Source organism: Artemia franciscana, chromosome 21, assembly GCF_032884065.1.
Source record: "Artemia franciscana chromosome 21, ASM3288406v1, whole genome shotgun sequence".
NCBI lineage: Eukaryota > Metazoa > Arthropoda > Branchiopoda > Anostraca > Artemiidae > Artemia > Artemia franciscana.
In genome coordinates this window covers 18,355,990-18,381,280 of record NC_088883.1, presented here as the reverse complement: position 1 = coordinate 18,381,280, position 25,291 = coordinate 18,355,990, and the positions used below count along the sequence as shown (strand labels likewise).

The window sequence follows — 25,291 nt, the reverse complement described above, 5'->3', positions numbered from 1 at the left end:
TCAGCAGTTCTTAAGATATTGTAGATCCGCCTTTTTGATTAACTAGATGAACATAGTGCCTTTTGATTTAGATTAAGTTATTTCTCAACGTTGTATTCAGTCTCAGCTTAATACCCTTAAGCTTCTTGGATGCACCCAAAATCAAAACTTTCTCATCTTCCTAATCATAAATCCTGCATGTAGACAAAAGGTAAATTGTATAATTTATAATCCTTGCTTGGGGCTGTGGAGGGCATAGAAAAAGGCTCTGTAACTTTCAGTTTCCAATTTAATCAGCCCACTGCAAAGTTTATACGATCACCCTTTCCTTAAAAACAATATTTCTTAATATTGGGTAACTTGTATAACTTACACCCCTTACCCTTAGGGATGGGGGGTTGTCAGCCCCGCAGGCATGGTTATTTAACTTTTTGACTATTTGAACAAAATCAAACAATTATCTCAAAGTTTTGACTGGATGCACCTGGGGTGGTTGGCTGGTTGCCCTCCAATCACTTTTGTCTCTTAAAAAATACATTAAAACTTTTAATTCTCAATGGAATGAGCCCCCTCTGAAGTTTATACCAGGGTCTGGTCGATATATCGGCGGACCGGTATTATTAGGCCGATACGAGGGTTAGAGTTATTATCAGATATCGAGAAATAAATATCTGTTATCGGCCAATAAATTATTTCTTATGCACAATTTGTTCAGAAGATGGCACCGGATTTCTCAGGTAATATTGCTTGTTCAGTCATTGGGGATGGAGCCACCAGCTAAGTCTTACCATGGTGGAGAGAGCAGCAGAGATGAGTCTAATTATATCTGTTGTCAACACTTGTCGATAAACAAATGATGCAGTATTGTTCTAAATGTATGATGACTTTAAGAACGTACATTTTCCACCAAAACAACTAAAAAATAGAATAAGCCGTACGGTTTCTTTTTAATGAATGCTCACTTGCGTGGGTGAAGGATCCAAGATTCAATCGGTTAAAACCATGATATCCAGTCAGGGGTGCAAGCTGGGGGAAGAAAAGGTTCTGTAAGGTAGGGGGGAGGTTCCAAGGTGTCACCACTGCGTAGTAACTCCTTGAAAAATTTACCTATATACCTTGGAAATTTAGCTTTTGTCTCCGCATTTGTCGGTATACTTGACGATTTTGTCAACACATTCTTTAAATCCCTCCTCCAAACTTAAAACTCTAGCTGCATCTCCAATATGTCTAACATGGGTTCGTTGGTAAGAGACCATAATATATGAATATAAAGTGAGGTTTTCACATTTATATGTGAATATTAAAATTCGAAGTCCAGCTATTGAAATTTTAATTTAAATAATCAATCTCAATAAATATTTTGCACTTCTTCCAATCAGGTTTTCATGTATCGTGTTTATGTAACTAAACTGGCTTCTTTTGTTAAAATTTTCTTGTTTCTTACTTTCGCAAATATCCGCCATTTCTTTTGGGTGCTCAGAAGCTGCTGATCAGAAAAGGTAACCAAAATCAAATAATTTAAGTAAGTGGCCTAATTTTTTGAATGCGAAGTGAATTATTGAGGCTGTTCTTTGGTGACACACAGAACAAATATGTGAGTATGAATATGGTCAGAGGATGGGAGTTTTAAAATTTAGGTAAAGTTTTTTTCGGGGGAAATTTGTTGGTAAATTATATTGGTATTATATCGGCGTGATACCGATGTATCAGCATTGAACCCCAAAAATCCATATAGGTCGAGCCCTAATTTATATGACCACTTTTTCCATAGTCTTCCAAATTTATCTGGGGGAAAATAATAAATAATAAAATAAAGTAATAATATATTGAAGCCTTGTAGATCATTACTATAGGCAACGCTATAGCTCTGCCTTTGACTTAAAAAGGTGAGTAGAACTTTTAGTTTTCTTTTTAATGAGCATCCGAAATTATCCAGATGAAATAGGGGGGGGGGGATATTAAAAATAATATACTGTTCATTATACAAATCAATATTAGTAAAGTTCAAGTCTTACTCTGGAATTTAGACAGCTTATAGGAGAGACAGCCCTAATCTTGTTGACCATAATTTCATTATCTTTCGAGCGTGATATCACTGTTCATTTTAAATTCCATTCATTTGATAATTTATTTGTTTAACCATAGTGTTAACTTCTATTTTTGTATTTGGTTTGATTATTCATCTTATTTTTTTTCTCGTTTTGGGTTTCATTTATCTACTTATAAATGGCGGGATTCAAAAATAACCAAGTGGAAGTTGGTCTGTCGTCTGAGAGTAAATATATTTTTGACTTTTCCTCATTGCGAGCAATATTTGCAGATCATGGATATAAGACAATTATTAGCAATTGACAAATTGTCAGCAGTCTGACAAAAAAGTGACATTTGTGGGTTGTTGTCTTTTTACTTACCTGGAAGACAAACGTCCAATAAATAAGCCTTGAAAGGGATGACAAATTTCCTCCAGCCCTTACGTCAAGGACTGTCAATATGCAATGGAGGCACATAAGCTTTTACATAAAGCATGGTCATACAGACTTCGGAGGGGACTCAATGGATTGGTAATTAGAAGCTCTAGTCCATCTTTTAAAGTCAAAGTGAGCGGAGAGTTGCTACCCCCTCCCCTTACACACACACACACCCGTCATATTGTCCCGAAGCGGCTCTAATAGAAAATTGTCAACAGTCTGACAAAAAAAGTGACATTTGTGGGCTGTTGTCTTTTTACTTACCTGGAAGACAAACGTCCAATAAATATGCCCTGGAAGGGCTTTGACAAGCGTCGGCGTCAAAATCTAGTAGGACTGTTCCAAGAATCGTAAAAAATATTCCCCATGAGTTTGAATTTTCGGAACCGGAGTATGAGCCATTGGACCAATCTTCCATGTCTTCCACTACAGTCTCATTCAGAACATCTGGTGAAATTTTCAGAGGGGTATAAGAGTCACCAAACATCCGTCCAAGTATTCTACCGTTCGGAACCAAAATGAGACCTTAAAGATTATGACTTCATTTCAAAAAAGTAAAATAAGAAGTCCAAATTCTTTAAAACGAAACCCTATAATGTATTTAAACGTGTGATAAGTTGTGATAAATAGAAAAAAAGAAAAGTGCTTGTTAGAAGATCTTAAATATTTTCTACTTTTTTAAAGTTATTTATCTAATTTGCAAGAGTGATGTGTTATAAAAATATGGCCCTCTCTCTAGATAAAAAAGGGTTTTAACTTTGTGGGAGTCCAAAAAAAGGACGGAAATTTTACAGATAAAATGCAAATATTATGCTCAACAACTCCATAGGTCTTAAACTGATTTTTACTGGATTATCGAATACACAATTTTACTGAAAACATTTTCCTTGCTTTTTTTCAAATGTTTGTTTTGTCTAGGATCAACACACTAAATCAGGATCAGTTTTGTAAAAAATATTTTTTAATTATATACAAATAAAAATTTAAGAACCAGTACCAAAATTGCATCCGACACTCAAAATGTTGCTCAACAATATATTGAGCAGATGTTTAGGACTCTTTTGTTTAACTTTCTAGTTGATTAACCAGAAATCTGACATGAGTCAAGTCGTCTTATCAGTTCATTTGGTTTTATAATCTAGCTCCATTTTTCTGTCAATTAGCTAGTTCTATATCTGAGAAAGAAAGAAAAAGAAATAATGGATTTAATTTCAGGGGGAGAAAAAACTCAATGCTGAAAAGAGATGTTGCATGGTCTTGATGGTGTTTAAGTATTAAACTGAGAAAAATAGGATAAAAAGAAAGCGGAAAATCAACGAAAAAACTGCCCAACAAATAGCTTCATTTATTTGGGTGGCATTGATGCATTGAAGTTGTAAAAGGTGGGCTAGCCATAGATAAGTAGAAAGCGTAAAATTTGTTTGCAGTTTAATATTGTTGGAAGAATGGCAAGAAAGACCTTAGACTATCAGAGGCCATTGTTATGACACTTTTCAAGCCTGATTCTTAAACGTGGGTGCTATAAAAACTGGCAAACATAAGATAGAAGTTTACTAAAGGAATTGTCTTAGTACAGTTTTAGAAACATGTCTGAGTACTGAATATAGAAAAATACTGTGCGAAACGGTTGTTCAACCCCGTTGTCTTGGTTAAAGAAGAAGATGAAAGACTGAAGGATGATCGTTTGCTAAACATGGTTTGTTTTGGAAACCCAGCTCGGGCTTGACGGAAAGAGCGGCATCCTCAAAATAGATCGGAGGAGGTAATAATGAATATTGTACTGGATGCAATAGCTATATTTAAACTCAAGCTTAAAATGGGCCTTAAAAGATCCTCTTAAGTCTTTTAAAGACTAGAACGTCATTTAAGCTTTACTAGAAATGATTTTCATTTCGAGCTGTGTGTATTTTTCTCTTCTTTTTTTTTCATAATTTCGCAAAAAATAAGGAAGTCACCACTATAATCAACTTTACTGAAAAGTTCTAATGAATACAGACTAAAAGTTTAATACACAGTGATATTCTCTCGTGGAATTAGGGATTTTGGATGTATTAACTTCAAAAAACAGCAAAGTTTTAAAATTGTTTTGTTTTTCATTAAAGCAGAAATTATTTTCTATCCTATAGAAGGCTTAGGGGCAGTAGTCGTCCTCCTGTTTTGTGGTATATTTTGTTTGTTTTAATTTTGACTCGAATGTTTCTTGTAATATCTGTTTATTTTTTGGTTTCATTTGTTAATTGGCAGTGATTTATGTTCATATAAAGCTTTAGATATCATTGGACCTTTAATGCTCTTTTTGTCTTTAATTTAATGAAGCTTTCCTGTTTTCTTTGAAAAAACTTCTTTGGCAAAATTTTTATTTAATGAATACCCACTTTTTCAATCGTAACTGTTATTTTTTATTGGTTAATAAAAGGAATAATTGCAAAATATATTTCAGTTTTTTCAATGTCTTTTTATCCACCCCTGTCCCTTTATCTCCATCTCTGTCTCCAATATATGTCCAGGTCTCTTGAAGCTGCTTAAGCTTTTCAAACAGAAGCTGTGGCCACATTTTCTATATTTTGAGGACCAGGGGGGGGGTGCAAATATGTTTATATTAATCAGTTCAAAATATATTTTAACCAAAATAACTTAAAAATTATTTGTGAAATCCCAGGTCTATGATATAAGAATGTCTTATCCCTCAAACCTTGCTGCCATTTATAGTTATTGCTAGAGAAAGCTCTGAAATAATGACCTACAAATATCATAATGCAATATGACATTGATTTTTCACGAGTCTGCCACTAATCTTGTATATTAGAACGCAACCGACTGTATTGGCGATCAGCCGATGCGAAGGGCGAAACTTTCTTAGAGACTAAGTTCTTTTACTAGATTAGTAAAAACCCTAGAGCCTTATAATTTTACTCGGTTAAACTGAATGGTGAGCCTCAAAGAAGTCTCGTGCCCCTGTTTCACAGCATCAAGAAGGTTCAACTGAGCTTAATAGTGCTGTTCGTGACCTGGCAAGAATTAGCTTCAGACTTTTTTTGCGAGGCCAATTTTGTAACAATTAGCTACTTTTGCAAAACGAATCCAGGCCTCTATCGGAAACTATTTCTGCTTAGTTGTTCTTAGCACCAACTTCAAATTATTACACCCATGACCCAAAAAAATTTTTTTTTACAAAACAGGTTATTCAAAGAAAAGTAAATATACAACCACAGAAGAGAGAATAATGAAGACTTCTTTCCCAAGATAGTGAACCAACAATACCTATTTGAATATTTTGGCCCTACATCTAAGGGCAGTCTTCAGCAAAGAAAATAATAAACAATAAAACACTTGCAATAAAAGCTCTCGGCTAAAAATCCATTTTTTTTTTTTAAATAGCCTTGGCATCATTACTTCTTAAAGAAAAGTTCAGCCAAGACCGTGTGATAAAGGCTAACATTTTATAAGCTAAAAGGTTCATTCATTGAACTAACTGTATTTATTAAAAATTGGAATAACTTCTTATTGCGATATTTACCTTCTCTGCAGCTAATCTTGTAGTTCTTTTGGGATTGGGCTTGTTTTTATTCGTTCCTATTTTTGTTTTATTTTGAATTATACTATTTTCTATAAATAATTTTGTGTACATAGGGTTGAGTGTGTATTCATCCAAGTCTCTATTTAGGAATATATTATTATTTAAGTTTCGTTTGATTTCGATTGCCTCGCGGACAGTTTGTTTGATTCCTAGGTCATTGCTAACTAGAATTGTTTCGTCAAATAGAACATAATGGTTTGGATTTTCAAAATATGATTGCTTAAAGCTGAATCGAAAGATATGGAGTTATTTCTAGATTTTAATGCTTTTTCAACACTTTCTTTGAGTTGCTGTAATCTTGTTCCTAAATTTTGGTGGGTTCGGCCAATGTAATAATTTCCACAACTGCATGGTATTTGATACACCCCTTAGACGAGGGGTGTCTTGGTGTGGGATTTAAGGCTTTAGAAGAATGCATCTTTAATCTTTGGGCAATAACAGTATTTATGAGAGAAATTGGGTACCCGTTGCCAAAAAGTATGTCTGTAATAAAATTTAATTCTTTTTAATATACGGCTCTGAAAAGATATTAAGTACTCTATCCACAAGAGATATTACCACACCTCTTTTAACCTGTGGAGGATGGTTAGGTTTGAAGTGAAGGTATCTATTATTATGCGTAGGTTTTCTGTAAACCGTAAAACCAAGTTTATTCATACTGCGTATTATCAATACATCTAAAAAAGGTATTTTTCCATCTGTTTCGGTCTCTAGGGTGAATGGCAGGTTTCTATCGTAAGTATTTAAATGTTCTAGAAAACTATTAAGTTCACTTTCGCCATAATTCCAAACTGAAATTACGTCGTCCATGAAACGTCCCCAAAACACATTAAGAAAATACAAATCCAGGGCCCAATTTTCAGGATTCTCGACGGAAATATTTGCAAGTAGGCCTGATAGAGGTGTTCCCATAGGAAGGCCCCTCACCTGTTTGTAATATGAATCTCGAAACTGGAAGTGCATGGAATATTTGTAACATAATTTAACCAAATTCATGAGGCAACCAATGTCTAGACCTATCGCTGACTCTTCGATTAGATGATAATTTTTAGGAATTACCAGAAATAAAGTAAAATAATCTTCCAAGCATAAAACTACCACAATACACGATCAATAAATAAATTAAACCCAATGCAAACAATTTTTCACTTTTTTTACCTTAATAAATAAGAAATTATTCAAACTTTAAGGAATAAATATAAGTATAAATTACTTATGTCATTTTAATGTATATTAAACTGACAATCCACAGTGATTTTTTTTTTCAGTGGAGTGCAAATTTTGTTCGGGTCTTCAGAAGACATGGGTGCTTCCATCCTTACTCATTTTAATATTTGTTCGTTTTAAGTTTAATGGGTAGTTTATTGAAATTCCTGTTAGCTTTGAGTTTCGTTTATTTGTTGATGATGATTTGTGGTAGTTTTACGCTTAGAAGATTGTTTCAGTTTATTTCTGGTAATTTTTGGTTTAATGGAGCTCTCTACTTTCCTTTGAAAAACTTGTTTTGTGGAAAGAGTTTCTTAAGTTAATTTATGTTCATTTTTTATTGACATAGTCAATAAAAGTGTTTAATCTTGGGCCAGATAGTACTGTCAATTTAATCTTATTCTGTCTCAAGTTGATCGGAATAATGAGACTCATTCTCAAAAATTCTTTATATGCTTTTTGACAACTTGGAACACTTACACTCTTTCACTTTATTTAAATTGTAAGAGCAGAAGTAGCACTAATAGTAAGTTTCAACTTAATAGCCCCAGTCACTCTCGAAATATTGCTTGGGTTTCTTATTGGCAACCATGCACACCGTGTCTTTTGATTTAGTTTCAAAGCATGATCGGCCAACTACATAATTATGGAGTGTTGAAAAACCCAATATCCGTAGAGACACAGTTACTGGACCATTTTAGTATGCTGAATAAAATGGCTGTCACAAAATTTTGACTGGATGTGTTTAGAAAATATATGAGCATGGGAAGAGGGCTCCTTGCCCTCCAGTCTATTTTGGCTCCTAAGAATAGCACTAGAACTTTTTGATATAGCTCGATCTCCACCTAAATATTTCTTGACAGCTTCATCTTAATACTCTTCCCTTGCATAGTAACATTAGCTGTACTAGCATGTTTTTGTTGGGCATCCTTTTATTTACAAAAATTCTACAAAAATGAGTGGCAAGGAGCCTTTGGCTTTATTAGGCCAACTCCAACTTCCAACACATATTTGTAAATAATAAAACAAAGACAAAACAGTATCCCCCGCCAATGGGCTAACAACACAACATCAATGCTGATTGTTATATCATATATAATACTACTAAAACAAAAATAAATCAATCAAAGAGAGTCATAATTATTATTGCAAAAATCTCTCAAATTTCCCAAGAAAGTACTTCGGTCATACTCACGCACGACGACTTTTGGTAAGTTAATTAAGAAAAATTTTCAACAAAATAAGTTTTCAAGGAAAAGTGAAGAACTCCATTAGACCAAAATGAGCAAAAATAGAATCGAACAATCTACCAAGCGTAAAAGTACCACAAATAACAATCAATAAATTAAAGAACCTCAAAAATATCAGGAATTACAATAAATTCCCCAGTCAAAGTCAAAACAAGCAGAAATTAATATGATTAGAGCTCACAACCCCTATGCCTTCTCAAGGTCAGAACTTAATTTGCACTTTACTGAAAAAAATAAGAATAAATGTGCATTGTCAGTTTAATATAAATATGCTTGTATTTATTCTTTAAAATCTTAATAATTTCTTATTTATTAAATTTATGAAAGTGGAAACATTTAAGTTTTTTCGGTAAGGTGCAAATTGTGTTCTGGCCTTCAGAAGACATAGGGGTTGTGAGCCCTAATCATGTTAATTTCTGCTCGTTTTGAGTTTACTCGAAACGAGCAAATTAATAAAGTCTGTCATTGCTGAGTTGAGCCCCTTTGACAACCCGTTTACGCATAAAATGTTTTGATTTAGTTCAACACTCTCCTCAACATTCCTTGAAAGACTCGCCTTAATGTCCTTCGTATTTTAGGAAAGTTCTAGTTAAACATGCATACCTTTTCTTGATAACATATACTCTATGTAAACAATGAGAAAATTGCCTAAAGTAGAGCCCTTGTGCCTGGGCCCGGGGGGTGACATCCCCAATCGCATAATTACTGAATCCTTCAACAATGCTGAAAAAAATGAATGTCAAAGATCTGTTTGGATGTTTGTTTTTGAGAAATGATGGGCGGGGGAGGGGGATGTCGGTTGCTCTAAAATCACTTAAGACTCATAAAAAGGGCACTACAACTTGCAATTTCAAATCAAATGAGCTCCATTTGAAGTTTATACGGCAACCCATTCCATACAAACTTCATATACCCCCAGGGCATAACTTACAGCTCTTGCCTCAGGGCTTTGGATAGTTGGGTTTACCCTAGAGGCATTGTTATTGACTCTTTGGACTATTTTGTTTTAAAATGGATATATTACAATTTTGATCTGATCGGTTTCATAAAAAGAGTGGTAGATAGGGGGGGTTAGTTGCCCTTCATCACTTTTGACTATTAAAGGGGAACTAGAACTTCTAGTTTTCACACAAATGAGCCATATCTAAGCTTTATACAACCATCCCTTCCATATGAACCTTATGTCCCTCCAGGGCATAACTTACAACCTTTGCCCCCAGGATTTGGGCTTTGTAACAATCCCAAAAGCCTTGTGGCATGATCTTTGGACTGTTTTGAATAAAATGGCTATCTCAAAACGTCTATTAAATATGTTTCGGGAAAATACGAGTTGGAGGGGGTATTTGCTTTTCTGATCACTTTGACTCTTAAAAAGCACACTAAAACTTATGATTAACCTATCCAATGATGCTCCTCTGAAGTATACGCCTTTACCCTTTCTATGAAAATTTTATATACCCCAGGGAGTAACTTACAACCGTTACCCTGAGGGATGTGGGATGATTGTCATCGTCAAAATTGCTATCTCAAAATTTTGATTGGATGTGTTTTGAGAAATAATGGGCGTGGAAAGGGTTGCTTGCTCTCAAATCACTTTTGATCCTTAAAAAGAGCACTATAACTTCCGGTTTCAGATCAAATGAGCCTCAGCTGAACTTTATATGACCACTTATTCCATAAGAACCTCATATCACCCAGGACATAACTTAAAACCCTTGCCCCAGGGCTGTGGGGACTTTTCCCAACAATAGAGGCATTGTTATTCGTTCCTTGGACTATTTTAAACAAAATAGCTATCTCACAATTTCAACCAGATGCGTTTGGTGAGAAGCGGGGTAGTCAGGGGAGGGGGGGGGTAGTTCCTCTCGATCACTTTTGAATGTTAAAAGGGAACTAGAACATCCAATTTTCAACCAAATGAGAATCCTCTAAAGTTTATACAACCATTCGTAAAATCCTTAAATGTCCCCAGGGTAAAACTTACAACCCTTGCCCCTGGGTTCTGCGAGTTTGTTTCAACCCCAAAAGCCTTTTTATATGACCTATGGACTATTTTGAATGAAATTGCTATATCAAAATTTCAATTGTATGGATTCCAGGACAATATGACGCGTGAGTATGTGTGTGTCTGGGGGGGGGGTAGCTTCCCTCCGATCACTGTTACTCTTAAAAATGGCACAAGAACCTCTGATTACCAATCCAAGAAGCCCCCTCCGAAGCTCATTTGACCACCCTGTCTATAAAAACATTATAGGCCCCAGGGCATAGCTTATAACTTATACCCTGAGGGCTTTAGGGGGGGGGTCATAATCAAAGACATAATTTCTGGATCTTTCAACTACGCTGAAAAAAATGGCTATATCAAAATTTTGACTGGATGTGTTTGGGGAAATGATTGGCATGGGGAAGTTTCCCTCCGATCACTTCTGACTATTAAAAAGGGCCCAAACCCCTTCAATTTTCAATCAAATGAGCCCTTTTCGAAGTTTCTACGACAACTCTTTCCATACGAAGTGCCTAGGTCTAAAATTAGAAAATAATAATAAATAAACAAATAAATAATACATTTTGCCAACATCGTTCTTTACTTAGACAGCGCAATTGCGCTGCCTATGATGACTCCAAGACTTTGGCAAGACGTGCCAAGCAGAAAACTGTGACCGGGTTGTCTCACACTGTGGCCGACGAAATACATCTCCGTTTCTCGTATGATTGTAAAGATCCACACTAGTTATGAACATGCCCTTAAAACAATTTGGGCTATGGATATTAATAATATCAAACATTTCTATCGATCGTTAAAGAGAAATGTACCTACAAAAGGAAGAATATTCAGTTTTAAAGACATATTCCTCACTGAATCCATAGGTCTATAGTTTTTCGAATTCCTAATGGCAGAATTCTGCAAGGCTCTAAGGTTTTTCAGATGCAATTGAAAAGTTGAAGACCATTCTGAACAACTATATAAAAGATAACAAAGGTCAAGTGAAAAATACAATAGTCTAAGGACAAATTTTGGACAAAGATGACTCAACCTCCTAATGGTTCCAATATTACGGGCAATTTTAAATGTTATACAATGTATATGATCAGAAAAACTAGGCATCTCATCCAAAATAATGCATAAGTACTTAGCCAAATGTAGTGTATTAATAAGTGAATTTCCACATTTCGCAGTGAATTTCCACATTTTGAATTTACCCTAGGGTAAAACATTTTAGAGCGGGCAAAGAACACAAAATTAGACTTCCCAAAGTTTATTTTCGACATTAGTAGCAGTATGTGCATAGTACCTTTTGTTTCTTTAACTTCCACTTCAACACACGCTGAAAGTTTAAATTTAATACCATCAACCGTTCCTGAAGCATTTCTGATGCGTCTCTTGACAACTTGTTCGGGCGTATTGTGTTTCGATTAGTTCTATACAGTTTCAATATTTCCCAATTTTCCGCCTTCATACCCTTAGTTTTAGTAACAGCATTAGTAGTAGTAGCAGGGGAATTAATAGTAGTAGCCTTAGCTTTAGTGGTAAGAGTAGCAGTAAAAGTGGTATTTTATAGTAGCAGTAGTACGAGTAGAAGCAATAGCATTAGGATGCAAATATTTTCCTTTTGTTAGTTCAACGTCCCCCATAACAACCTGTTTCAACATTACACACCAAACTGTTCCTGAGATATTGCTGTTAAGTCCTTTTGACAAGTTGCATGCAGACGGTGTGTTGTGATTAAGTTCACCCCGCCTCTGCAAAAAAACCTTCAAATTTCACCTTCATGCCCTTTGGAATAATTGGAAAATTAGTCATAGTAGTTCTATTTGTATTACTTATAAAATTATGAATAGTAATAGCGGTAGTACTAGTAGCAGCAATAGTATTGTCGCATTCCCTTACAAGTAGTTATAATAGAAGTAGTAGTTGAAGTAGTTGTAGTATTAGTGAATGTAGTAGTTATGTAAGTATTATTAGTAGCGTGTACATATTGCCTTTTGATCAGATGATATTCCCTTTTTAGCATTCTCTGAAAGTTCCAACTTAATACCCAAATTAATTATTGAGATACGGCATTTTGACAATGTATATGCACACAGTGTCTTTTGATTTAGTTCAAATTTCCCCTAAATATTGTAAATGGGGTATTGTGGTAATTGTAGGAGTAGTAGTAGCAGTGGTAGTGGTGATAGTTCTGGTAGTAGTCGTAGCTTGCAAATATTACCTTTTGTCATGGAACTTCTAAATAAATACAGTTGTTCCTTAGTTACGCCCTTTTGATGATCCGTATAGACTAAACGTGTTTTGATCTAGTTCAGCAATCTGCTGAACACGATCTGAAAGGCTTATCTGAACACTCTTCGTCTTTTTGGAAAGTAAAGTTCGAGCGTCTATACCTTTCTCAATAACATATGCTATATGTAAATAATGAATGAATTACCTAACTTAAAGCCCTTGCCCCGGGGACTGTTGGCAGTTTGACATCCCCAAAGAATAATCACTGCACCTTTCAACAATGCTGAACAAAATAGCTCCCGTAACCTTTTAATCGGTTGTATTTTGGGAGATAATTGGTTTGGGGGGAAGGGCTGGTTGCCCTCCATTAACTTTTGACTCTTAAAAAAGGGCACTAGATATTTCAACTACCCATCAAAGGAACCCATCCGACCCGAAGTTTATCCAACTACCGGTTCGATAAAAACGTTGTATGCTCCCAGGGCATAGCTTACAATCCTTTCCTGAGGGCTTTGGATGGGTGTCATCTTCAAAGACATAATTACTGGACGTTTCAACTACGCCAAATAAAATGGCTATCTCAAAATTTTGATTGGATTTTTTTGGGGAAAAGATGTGCGTGGGGGGGCTGATGGCCCTCCAATCCCTTCCTACTATTAAAAATGACACTAGACACTGCAACTTCCAACTGAATGAGCCCTTCCAAAGTTTTTACGACAATTCTGTCTATAAGAAGTGCCCTAGTCTAAAACCAAAAAAAAAACATAGTGACCACATCGCTTTTTACTCAGGGAGCGCAATTGTGCTGCCTATAATCAACAGCTTCAAAAAATGAATAGTACTACAAACCTTTACATTCTTAAAAATCATGGAGAATCCTAACGAACACCCAGTTATAAATGATATTCTATCGACAAAACTGATTAGGGTAATAGAAGGTTGGTAAATTTTCAAATAATATTTTCTTTTTTGAGTTGATGTTTTGAATAAACTTCAAACTTCTAGTTGGTCTAACAAGCTCGCTTTGCTTTTATTTGAATTTTTGTAAATGACATTTCTTTTAACCGTTAAGAAACGGCTTGTCGTGAATACCCCATTTAGCAAGAAACACTAAACACTGGATAAAAACCCGTTAAAGAGCGATTATTTTCAGCAAGTGCAAGGAACAATTTACAAAAAGAAAAAGCAATTTCATCGCTTAGGTACATTAGGGAGAATAAAGAATTTATCTCTGAAACCAGCATGTGTTAAACTGACGCAAGAATCCTAGTTACTTATACTATTTCCTTTGGGACAATACAATTTGTCATCCAGAAATCGGTTTACGAATTGCTATCTAAAGAACCAGAGGGAAGTATAAAAGTAAGTAAAACTGGAAATACCTTTTAGTTCTCAAAAATAAATAAAAGGCCTAAGGTTGAAGTTCTTAGCAACCCTTCTAAAATCAATAAGATTCTTCAAAACTGGTTGAATTAAACGTACATGCAGGACGATACAGGTTACAATCCTTTATCTAAGAGTTGTAGGAACAACCTCTGAGCTGACCTGTTAATCGTTGATTAAATCAATTTTAAAAAAATAGATTTTTTTCTACTGAAACTAAGCAGCAACATTAAAACCTAAAACAACAGAAATTATTTCACATATAAGGGCTGCTGCCCCGCCCCAGCGCCCACCTGTACGCTAAAGTCTTAAAGTTCTTTAAAAGTACTTCTCACTCAAATTCAATGGTCCATGTGTTTGGACATTCTGTCTTCAAGAATTGTGAAAAGAGTCAAACTTCAGCGTAAAGAGAGACGGTTGAAATGGGGACTGCTCCCTTCACATATGGAATACTTTCCGTTCGTTTTTAGTGTTTATTTTTACTTCTAGTTGTAAAAACTTATTTTCTTATTAATTTCTGACGGTTTTTCAAATACGACACGAAATCCACCCCCTTCTCGTGTAAAATATCTCCTGGAAACGTTACTGCCGACAGAAAATTCTCGCCCTGGGAAGTCACCCTCCCCCGAAAAAAATTCTCTCCCCGAAAAATTGGTACTTTTCCCAATAACAGACAGTATATGTGAACAATGGGGAAATTGCATAACTTGCAGACCTTTCTCAGGGACTATGGAGGGTTATGTCATCCCCAAAGACACAATTATTGGACCTTCCAACAATGTCAAATCAAATGGAAGTCTCAAAATTTTGACCGGATGTCTTCAGGGAAAATGGGCATGGGAGGGGGCTAGTTGCCCTCCCATAATTTTGGTCACTTTAAAAGTGTGTACTAGGATTTTTGATTTCCGTTTGAATGGGCTCTCCTCTGATTTTCTTGTACAACAGTTATATCATCCTTGGGAGGAAAAAATGATAAAAAAAAATAAGCAGCATTCCTTATCTTTCTTCTTGCAAAAAAAATACACAATTCCTTATTTTTGATGACAGGAACTTTAAACCCCCACAATAGCGCTCTCTGATAAGCTTAGGCTAATGGACTAATTTTCATTAATGCCACATGACCTTTTGGGGTGTTTTTCCCCCTTTTCTGAACTCAGGCAAATTTTCTCAGGCTCGTAGCTTGTGATGGGTAACATCAAACTTGATGAATTTTCTATATTTGAGATCAAACAGTTCGTGGTAACGAAGTGTAGTAAGGAGCGACCCGGCTCAATAGTAACCGAAACTCTAAAGAACTGAATTTGATACCAATACTTACATCAAAAGAATCAAATTTTAATGCTGATTTTAAATATATAGTTTTCATCAAGATTAGTTTTACTCATCAAAAGTTACGAGCCTGGGAAAATTTGCCTCATTTTAGAAAATAGGAGAAAACACCCCCTAAAAGTCAAAAAATATTAACAAAAATAACACCATCAGATTCAGCGTATCAGAGAACCCTGTTGTAGAAGTTTCAAGCTTCTATCTACAAAAATGTGGAATTTCGCATTTTCTTTTTCCAGAAGACAGATCACGGATACGCGTTTTTTTTTTTTTTTTTTCAGGGCTGATCGCATCGACTCAGTGGTCCTAGAATGTCACAAGAGGGCTCTTTCTAACGGAAATCAAAATTCTAGTGCCCTTTTTAAGTGACCAAAAAGATTGGAGGGCACCTAGGCCTCCTTTCACGCTCATTTTTCTCCCAAAGTCACCGGATCAAAATTCTGAGATATCCATTTTATTCACCATAGTCAAAAAACCTAATAACTATGTCTATCGGGACGATTTACTCCCCCACAGTCCCGGTTGGAGGGGCTGCAAGTTACAAACTTTGACCCGTGTTTACATATAGTAATGGTTATTGGGAAGTGTACAGAACGCTTTCAGGGGGATCTTTTTGCTTTGGGGAGAGAGAAGTTAAGGGGGGTTACGTGGGAGGATCTTTCCATGTAGGAATTTATCATAAGGGAGGAGAATTTCAATGAAGAGGGATTATTTAAAAAAAAACAATAAAAAAATAAATTGAAAAGTTTTTTCAACTGAAAGTAAGGAGCAGCATTAAAACTTAAAACGAACAGAAATTATTACGCATATGACAGGTTTACCTCCTCGTAATACCTCGCTCTTTAAGCTAAAGTATTTCTAGGAATTTTAAGTGTTTATTCTACAGCCTTTGTGACTAAGGGGTCATTCTTAAGGAACTGGGACAAAATTTAAGCCTTAGTGTAAAGAGCAAGGTATTGACGAGGGGGTGAACCCCCTCATATACGCAATAAAAACATACGAATATAGAACTTCTTTACGTGAGTTAATTCGTAAGTTACGTATATTTTTTACTAATGAAATAGTTCGTTAAAAATTAAAAATACTAGTTGCCTTTTTAAGTAATCAAAAAATTGGAGGGCAACCAGGCCTCCTCCCTCGCTCTTTTTTCTCAAAATCTTCCTATTAAAACTATGAGAAAGCCATTTAGCCAAAAAAAAAAATCATATGCATATTCCGTTTTAATTATGTATGTGCGGAGAGCAAGATCAAAACATGCATTAATTCAAAAACGTCCAGAAATTAAATAAAAAAACAAGTTTTTTAAGTGAAAGTAAGGAGCGACATTAAAACTTAAAACGAACAGAAATTACTTCGTATATGAAAGGGGCTTTTCCTCCTCAACGCCCCTCTTTATGCTAAAGTTTTTTACTGTTTTAAAAAGCAGAGTTAAGAGAAAGAGTCAAACTTTAGCGTAAAGACCGAGACGTTGAGGAGGAAAAGCCCGTTTCATATACGAAGTAATTTCTGTTCGATTTAAGTTTTAATGTTACTCCTTACTTTCAGTTAAAAAACTTGTATTTTTTTATTTAATAAGAATAAAAACCCAATTTTTTATGATGAATGTTTTATTGTCAATTTTTTAGATTCGTTTTATTTTAGGTTACTATTGGGCCGAGGCACCATTAATAGCTTATCACAGCGCAAAACCGTTTAAAATCGATAGAGGAAATCTGTGTCAATTTCTTCGGTGTTACTATCCCAACTCTCAAGGGGCACCACTTCTCAAGAAAGACAAGCAGGCCTAGCAATTTCTCTAGTAATTTCTTTTTTTAAGTGAGATTTAACCATGGGATTTTGCAGCCAAAAAATAGAAACCTTTCTATAAACACTTTTTCAGAATGTGAATGGAAAGTATGGATAATTCATTCCAAAATTGCTATGAAGTACTCTTAATAAAAAAGATAAAAAAAAAAAAAAACACTAAAACCTCGATTATAAAATGAGTTTGACTATTAAATGGCTTTCTTAGGCACATCTAAGTAATGAGGCCATGGGCACCGCGAGGAGGCCCATAGGGGCTACTCCTTTCTTTTTCGCCGTAAATCACAAAGAACTTTAAAGGCGATTCCCTCAGGGCAAGTTTCATGTGTTACTGATTACTGATCTATTGCGCACATCACCTTGTTGCGTAAAAGTTAATTCGTTACAAATTCAAATTCAGGCTGACCTAACTTCGTGTGTCAATGACACTTTTTTTTATAGATCTTACCAGTAGCTAGTCAAGCGGGGAGCCCCCGGATGTAACTGAGGATGAAATATTGCGCACAAGCAACTCTTATGTTTCAATGCAGACAATATAGTAAGTGTTTGGTCTGTTGCACGCGGGTGGCTGTTATATTTCACTGCACACACTTTAGCAAGTACTATTGTTTGCTCATGAAAAGCCCTAGTAACCATGAAGAGGGAAATGCCCCCCTCATATACCTAATAATTTTGTTCGTTTCAATTTTTAATGCTTCTCCTTATGTTCAGTTGGAAAAACTTATTTTTTAATTTAATCTCTCCTTATAGCCCTAAAAAGTGTGATAGAATCACTTTTTTTTACACCTTACCCATGCCAATTTTCTAGCATTATGAATGGAAATATCTAGAAACAACTTTTAATATCAAAATCTAATCAAAAGTAAAATATATACTCTTCTGAGTAAATAAATTTTTTAAAGGTCAGAGTTTGAAAGTGTTGGGTGGTCATAAGATAAGGAGTCACCCTTCAATAATCATACAAATGTCTTGACTACTCCACGCTTTCATTTTTAATAATAATGAATTCTAATTTTTTTTTCAAGGCACCTGAAAAATTTTGTTTTCTCGCTAAACATAACTGTATTGAATCCAGAGGAAAAATTACTTTTTTAGTATTTTTTGTGTACTTTTCCTAGTACCTGCTGTATTTACACATAATTATTATAATGTATAGTGAACCATCTATAATGGGTCTTACCTCTGATTAATGAAAAAAAAAAGTTTTCCAAAATGAAACTGCAGGCTCAGTCTCAGCAGTTTTTTTGTTTTAAATATCAAAAAGTATCAAACAGATCGTGGTAATGAATTGTAGGTAAGGAGCGAAGCGGCTCAATAGTAACAAAAACTCTAAAAAAAGGAAAAATGGTATTAGTAGATTATCGAAAGTATTTACTTAAAACGCTGATTCCAAATATATAAAACTCATTAAGTTTTGTGCTACTCATCAAAGTATACGAGCCTGAAAAAAATTCACCAAATTTTTGAAAAAGTTGATAAACATCCCATAAAAGCCAAAGGCTCTTAATCAATCAGATTCAGTGTATCAGAGAATCCTTGTTTAGAGGTTTAAAACCCCTATCTACAAAAATATGGATTTTTCTTGTTTTTTTTTTTTTTGCCAAAAGAAAGATCGCGGAAGCGTGTTTATTTCTTTTTTTTCGGGGGTATTCGTACCAAACCAATGGCCCTAAAACATTGAGAGAGGGCTCACTTGAACGAAAATTTCAATGCATTTTCAAGCTACTAAAAAGACTGGAGGACAGCTAGCTCCTCTTCCACGCTACTTTTCCCCCAAAAATCGTCCGATCACAATCTTGATCGAGTTGATCCTAGCTGAGATAGGCATCTGGTTCAGCATAGTTGAAAGGTCCAAAAACTAAGCCTGAGGAAGTCATGTTAGAGATAACATGACCCCCCACAACCTCTGTGAAAGGTCCTTGTGTTAAAAAATTTGCCTATTATTTACGTATAGTATTTGTTACTGGGAAAAAGGCAGACATTTTTCAGGGGAGGGGGTAATTCCTAACGAAATTCTTTTGAATTGTCTTCCTATTTGTCAACTCAATTTTGCGTGTGGATATGTTCTGTGGGAAATTTTCAGCAGGTTTAGATTTCCGGGAAAAATTTCCACGGAAGGGAGGATTTCCGGAGTGATCGGAAAAGCAATTAGAAATTGGATTCTTTTTTGTAATGAAAGTATCCTAAGGAGCATTCTTCAGTCTGAATTTAGCGCCAAAAAAATTACAGGAGGGGGGTGGGTTCAGCGAGGATCGAATTGCCGAAAGAGAGTACTACGAAGGGATTTGTTTCAGGTGGAAGGAACTTTCCAAGGGAGACAAAACCTTGACAAAAATTTATAGACCAAAATAATTGGCTTCTTATACGGATTTCAGAAATATAAATTTTTTTAAGTTTAATGTTACCCATCGAAGTTATAAGCCTGAAATTTTTTTTAATTTTGAAAATGGGGGAGACACACCCGAAAAGGAAAGTGATCTTCATCGTTAGATTTGTGGTAAGTTGATAATTTTAGTCTGAATAAAATCAAATAATATATCAATAATTTGAATCTACTCAAATAAATAGACACAATCTGAATAAGATAAGAAGTTTTAAAGTAACCACGACAACCCAAGCTACCAGATGTAGTGGTTCAAATAGGAAATTAAGAAATACACACATCCCTGTTCTGGAACAGGATATGTGGTTGGGCATATCAAATGTAAGCAATTGTTGCATGTTGTCTTTTTGCATTTTTGTTCTGAGACCTATTCGACCTCTGGTCATTGTTGAATTTTTTTTTGCTTTGAGTTGATATAAGTGTATGTATTTATTGTTTTAATTATTTTTGTACTAAATTATGTATTGTATCTTTAACTTTTTTGTCAATGCACTCTGTATCGTTGTGATTTTAATAAATTAAAAGTAATCAATAGCTAACATCTCTCTTATCGCAAAGTTTAGCAGAAATTGTCTGCTTATAATTAGATTCGGCTATTCATAGTTTGGGGCGCTATTCATAGTTATTAACAGCCTTATCAACTCCCCCCAATTCCCCCTTACCCTCTGGAAGGCAGTAACCCTCCTGTATCTCACTACTTCTAGCTGGCTTTAACAAGATTCCGCCTAGGGACATGGGGTCTTTACTGTCATTTGTAGTAACTACAAACTTCGATTTTGACCCAAAGAAGACCAAGTTTCTATTCATTAAAATTCTGAGATAGTCAATCGATTTAAAAGTATTAAATGGCTATAAATTGATTTTCTGAGTGGCAGAGGAAATAGTACCGCATGGGAATGCGTTCGTTCCTGAAAAGTTGCAAAGTTCATGCAAAATCAATTGTTAATAAAGATATTTGGCTGAATGGTTAATTCAATTAGGCCGATTCACTTTATTGTTCATACGATTAAGTTTAGTGATGTAAAATAACACATCATGCATAAGTGTCTGGAAGAGCGCATATTAATGGCTAAATTGTTGTCCCAATTCTTTAAGAACGACCCCTTAAGCATTAGGACCGTTGAATAGGAAATAGAATCATTTTTGAAGCCCAGAAAACTTAAGCGTAACGAGCGAGGGATTGAGGAAGTGGCCTTTCATACACGGAATAATTTCTACTCAGTTTAATGTTGCTCCTTACTTTCAGTTCAATTTTTTTCTGTATTTAATTCAATAAATATGCGTTCCAATAGGGCGTTCCATATATGAAAAATTACTTGCTATAAATCATTAAATCATCGTGATTCTGACGTTACGTAAGCAATCATTCAACTTAACTACTACTAATGAAGCTTGTAACAGCTCAAACGAAGAAGATCTCTGAGAATTGTATCCCCTAAACATACAGAGTTAAGTAAAAGCGTTTAAAATAGAAACTAATCACGTTAATAATTTATTAATATATGTTGTTCAATATCCAGTCAGATTTACTGCAGGAGTTACGTAAATTTAATAACTTTAGAATTGCGGGTATAAAGTTAAAGCTTACCTAAAATAATACCAATAGAAAGTAATATTATGAAAGGTCTTCTTCTTCCAAGTTTAGACTTGCACTTATCACTAAAAGAGCCAAGAATTGGCGTTAAGAAAAACCCGACCAGGGGACTAAGGCACCAAATCAGGGTCATTTTTCTATGCGGAACTCCAATTTCTAATAGAGTTGGTGAAACAAATGCAGTTTCTGCAGCATATGCAAATTCAATCCCCATAACAGCAGCTGATACACGAACTAATTCGTTTCTTGTCTTCTTTCTAAAATAATAATGGCACTTTTAATTAACCCAGTTTGCCGTAATTGTATGCGTAGAATGTCAGTCAAGTGATGTGGTAGACTATATGAAATCAAAGATTAGTAAAAATATTTACTCAGGAATGTCATGATACAGCCATAAATATTCCTACTACTGGAGCTACTCCTGTTAATGCTACTACTACTGATAATTCATCTCAAGACATAGCGACCTGAGGCAGACAAACCTGAGCACCATCAACCTCCAACTCAATCTGTTTTCAGCATAACTCTTCACTCTGTCCCATGTGGTCACAACTTCTTTTAAATCTTTTGTTAAAACCATTTCCCACCACAGTCAGGAACCTCCTGGTTTTCATTTGAGATTGGCTGGACAAAAGAGCAATTTTAGGTATAGAACTAGATCTAATCATCTTATTCATTCTTTTGTTAATATCCTAGAAAGGAGTATCTTACCATATTTGTTATATAGCATATTGTTTGATCTAAGGTCAGTCTATGGGGACTTATGACACATGGTTCTTCTATAAGTATTCTAACATATTATTTTCAAACTTTGTAATTGCTTACCTTTCTCAGTTATATATGAACTGTTATTACTGTGGCTTCTAATTTCCTGATTTTAGTTCTGAAACTTATTTTTCCATTTTGTAATTTTTTTTAAAGCAGCAAAAAGATCTATTTCATCCCACATCTTTGCTACACACCCGTAGACAATTCATCTAGAAGCATTCTAATACATCCTAATCTAACTTTGTAAATTCCCACGTTTCACAGCCAGGCTTGAATACTGATGCTACTGCCACTTCTAGTCTCTTAATTTTAGTTCTACGAATTATTTTTCTATTTTTCCAAACTTTATTCGGCTGCAAAAAGATCGATATCTTTCTGTGTTTTGGCAATACTACTTTTTAGCTTTTCACTCAATAATCATCCTTTCAAATACTACTACCTAGTAATGAATCTAAACTGTTTTCACATCTTGCATTCTGAAAACCTAAAAATATTGCAATATTACAGCAATTTTTATCTGTTATAGTGATAATCAGATTACCTGTGAAATTCATTTCTAGGATGGTCTTACCTTCCCTTTCCATACACTTCTTTATCTTAGCCTTTGGTGTTTGTGAGGAAAAAGTCTGTCAATATAGTTCATATGAACAATACTGCTAAGAAAAAACTGGTTCAATACCGTACAAACCACTTACTGGTCAGAGCAGTGTTAGAGTCGTATATAGTACAATCAGTTTTGTATGCTTATCTGGTATACTTTCACTACAGCTTTCTTATCAGCTTGGCCAGATGTCTGTTCCAAATGTGTGATGTTCAGGACCATGGGGGTTACCTTAGTATATTTAAATTCTTTTATTGTCATCTTTAGCTTCTAATTGCCTTATTAATTTTCTTTACAATTAGATTTCTGCATTGGCAGGTATTTCTTCAAAGCTTTTTAGATAGTTTCTTAAACTTCATTCACGGTTTAATACATTTTTAAATTTTCTTGCTTATCTTCCCTTAAGACTTTGCGTCGATTTATGAGGTTCTGCTCGTATCTTCATCTGGGATCCATCCTGTCTAAATACTTCCTCAAAGTCTCTTAGCATGCCAATACAGTATCATTCTGCTATACTATCTAGTATCACATCATTTCTATCTATTATCATAGTATCACATCATTTTAATTCTTGCTTTAATGAATTCTCTACTTCCCTTTTTCAGCTCTTATCCTGAAAGGTGAACCAATCAGAAACTTGGTACAAAAATAATCCTTCTCTCTTATTATTTAAGAATTAACGACGCTTCTTGACTACTAAGGTCCCTGCGTCGGCCCTGCAGTGCATTCCTGCAGCGTCATTCGATCTCTGGGTCCCGTATTACCAAGCTAAGGTCAAATCCACTGCGTCACCACAGGACAAAATCCTTCTCTCTTCGAATGGGATTACAAATTTTTGAAAATAATCTAGGTCACTTTTTGACTTTCCTTCCAAAAATATTACCCTTTGTTTTGCTAGCTATTTTCAGAAATGTATTCTATTCACCTTCCACGTTATCAAATTCTAAACTCTTTACTTTCAGATTAAAACGTCTTGGAAAATACATTTCGAATTTTAAACAAGTTCTGAGAACATACAGGGTATGTATGACGTGAAAAAAAAACGAAGAAATTTAAGAAAAGAAGGAACACAAATACAAAATATCAACACAAAATATCAGATAAAATATACAACGACCAATATAACTTTCCGAGAACAAAACAAAGTCACTCTCAGTCACTTTTACCTTTTGTTAAGGTTACTCCAAAGGGTTACTTTTTGAGTAAACTAACCCTTTGTTTAGTTTAGTGAACAAAGGGTTACTTTGTTCACTAACAAAGCAACCCTTTGTTATTGAACAAATATGACGATCTGACGATCCGAAGACCTCGGATCGTCAGAGACAATCCGATGAAAGACCTCGGATTGTCTTTCGTCATTATGAAATACATACATATCGCCGAACCTTTGTTTTTTTAACAAAGGTATGGTAGGCATTGATGACCTCATCCATGTCAAAATCCCATACCCAATTACCATCGCTATCATATTCAATATTATGTTCGGTGTAGCATGTCTTCTAGCTATATGTGTCTTTCCACTTCATTTTCATTTTTTACCTTCTCACTTTTGTATATCCCAGCTCTTCAATTTTACTTTTGATACGTTTTTAATTTTAATTTCTACAAACAATTTAGCAATGGCCTTTCCTTTATATATATATATATATATATATATATATATATGTATATATATATATATATATATATATATATATATATATATATATATATATATATATATATATATATATATATATATATATATATATATATATATATATATATATATATATATATATATATATATATATATATATATATATATATATATATATATATATATATATATATATATATATATAAATATATATATATATATATATATATATATATATATATATATATATATATATATATATATATATATATATATATATATATATATATATATATATATATATATATATATATATATATATATATATATATATACTAGCTGTTGGGGTGGCGCTTCGCGCCACCCCAACACCTAGTTGGTGGGGGCGCTTCGCGCCCCCCAAGCCCCCCCGCGCGCGTAAGTCGTTACGCGCCATATTAGTTACGCGCCATTGTAGTTGTGTCCCTATGTCCCATCTGTGAATATAGATAGATATATATATATATATATATATATATATGTTTTTAACTACGTAAAACTTGCGAATATACAACATTCTTTGCTGTCCCATTGGCTGTGCATATAAATAGATTGTCAGGTTTACCGACTCTTGAACATGCAACATATAATGGTCCATGGGAAAACAATCCGTATTCAGATCTATACCTCATGGTTCTAATGATTGCCCTTGAGCTTTGTTGATGGTGATTGCTAATCGACCATTCCCTGAGTCGCCATCGTCATTTATATATCCCCCTGTGCACCCCGGCGTCCCCTTTGTAGTTATGTCCCTGTGTCCCGGTCGTCATTTATATTCCCTGTGTCCCGGTCGTCATTTGTGTCCCGGTGTCCCAGTCTGTGATTTCTCTTTGAGCGTCCCGGGCGTCATTTATATTCCTTGTGTCCTGGTGTCCCGGTCGTCATTTATATCCCCCTGTGCCCCCGGCGTCCCCGTTGTAGTTGTGTCATTTATATTCCCTGTGTCCCGGTCGTCATACCGGTATACATTCGTTTTTGAATTGGTATATGATGAAATAAATTTTTAATTTTTTCCCTTTTTTTCCTTTTAGTTTTTTTTATTGGTTTTGACCT

General features: G+C 34.8%; 1 protein-coding gene across 1 annotated transcript in view; it reads right to left on the bottom strand.

Annotated features, from left to right (window-relative positions):
* LOC136040867 (proton-associated sugar transporter A-like) overlaps positions 1-25,291 on the bottom strand; it is a 134,325-nt gene that overhangs the window by 53,859 nt on the left and 55,175 nt on the right. Inside the window, exons 3-4 of the mRNA XM_065725253.1 lie at positions 21,186-21,448; positions 2,712-2,972 (exon numbers count right to left, since the gene is read on the bottom strand). Of these exons, the coding sequence (XP_065581325.1) occupies positions 2,712-2,972; positions 21,186-21,448 (524 nt within the window). The remainder of the gene's footprint in view (positions 1-2,711; positions 2,973-21,185; positions 21,449-25,291) is intronic.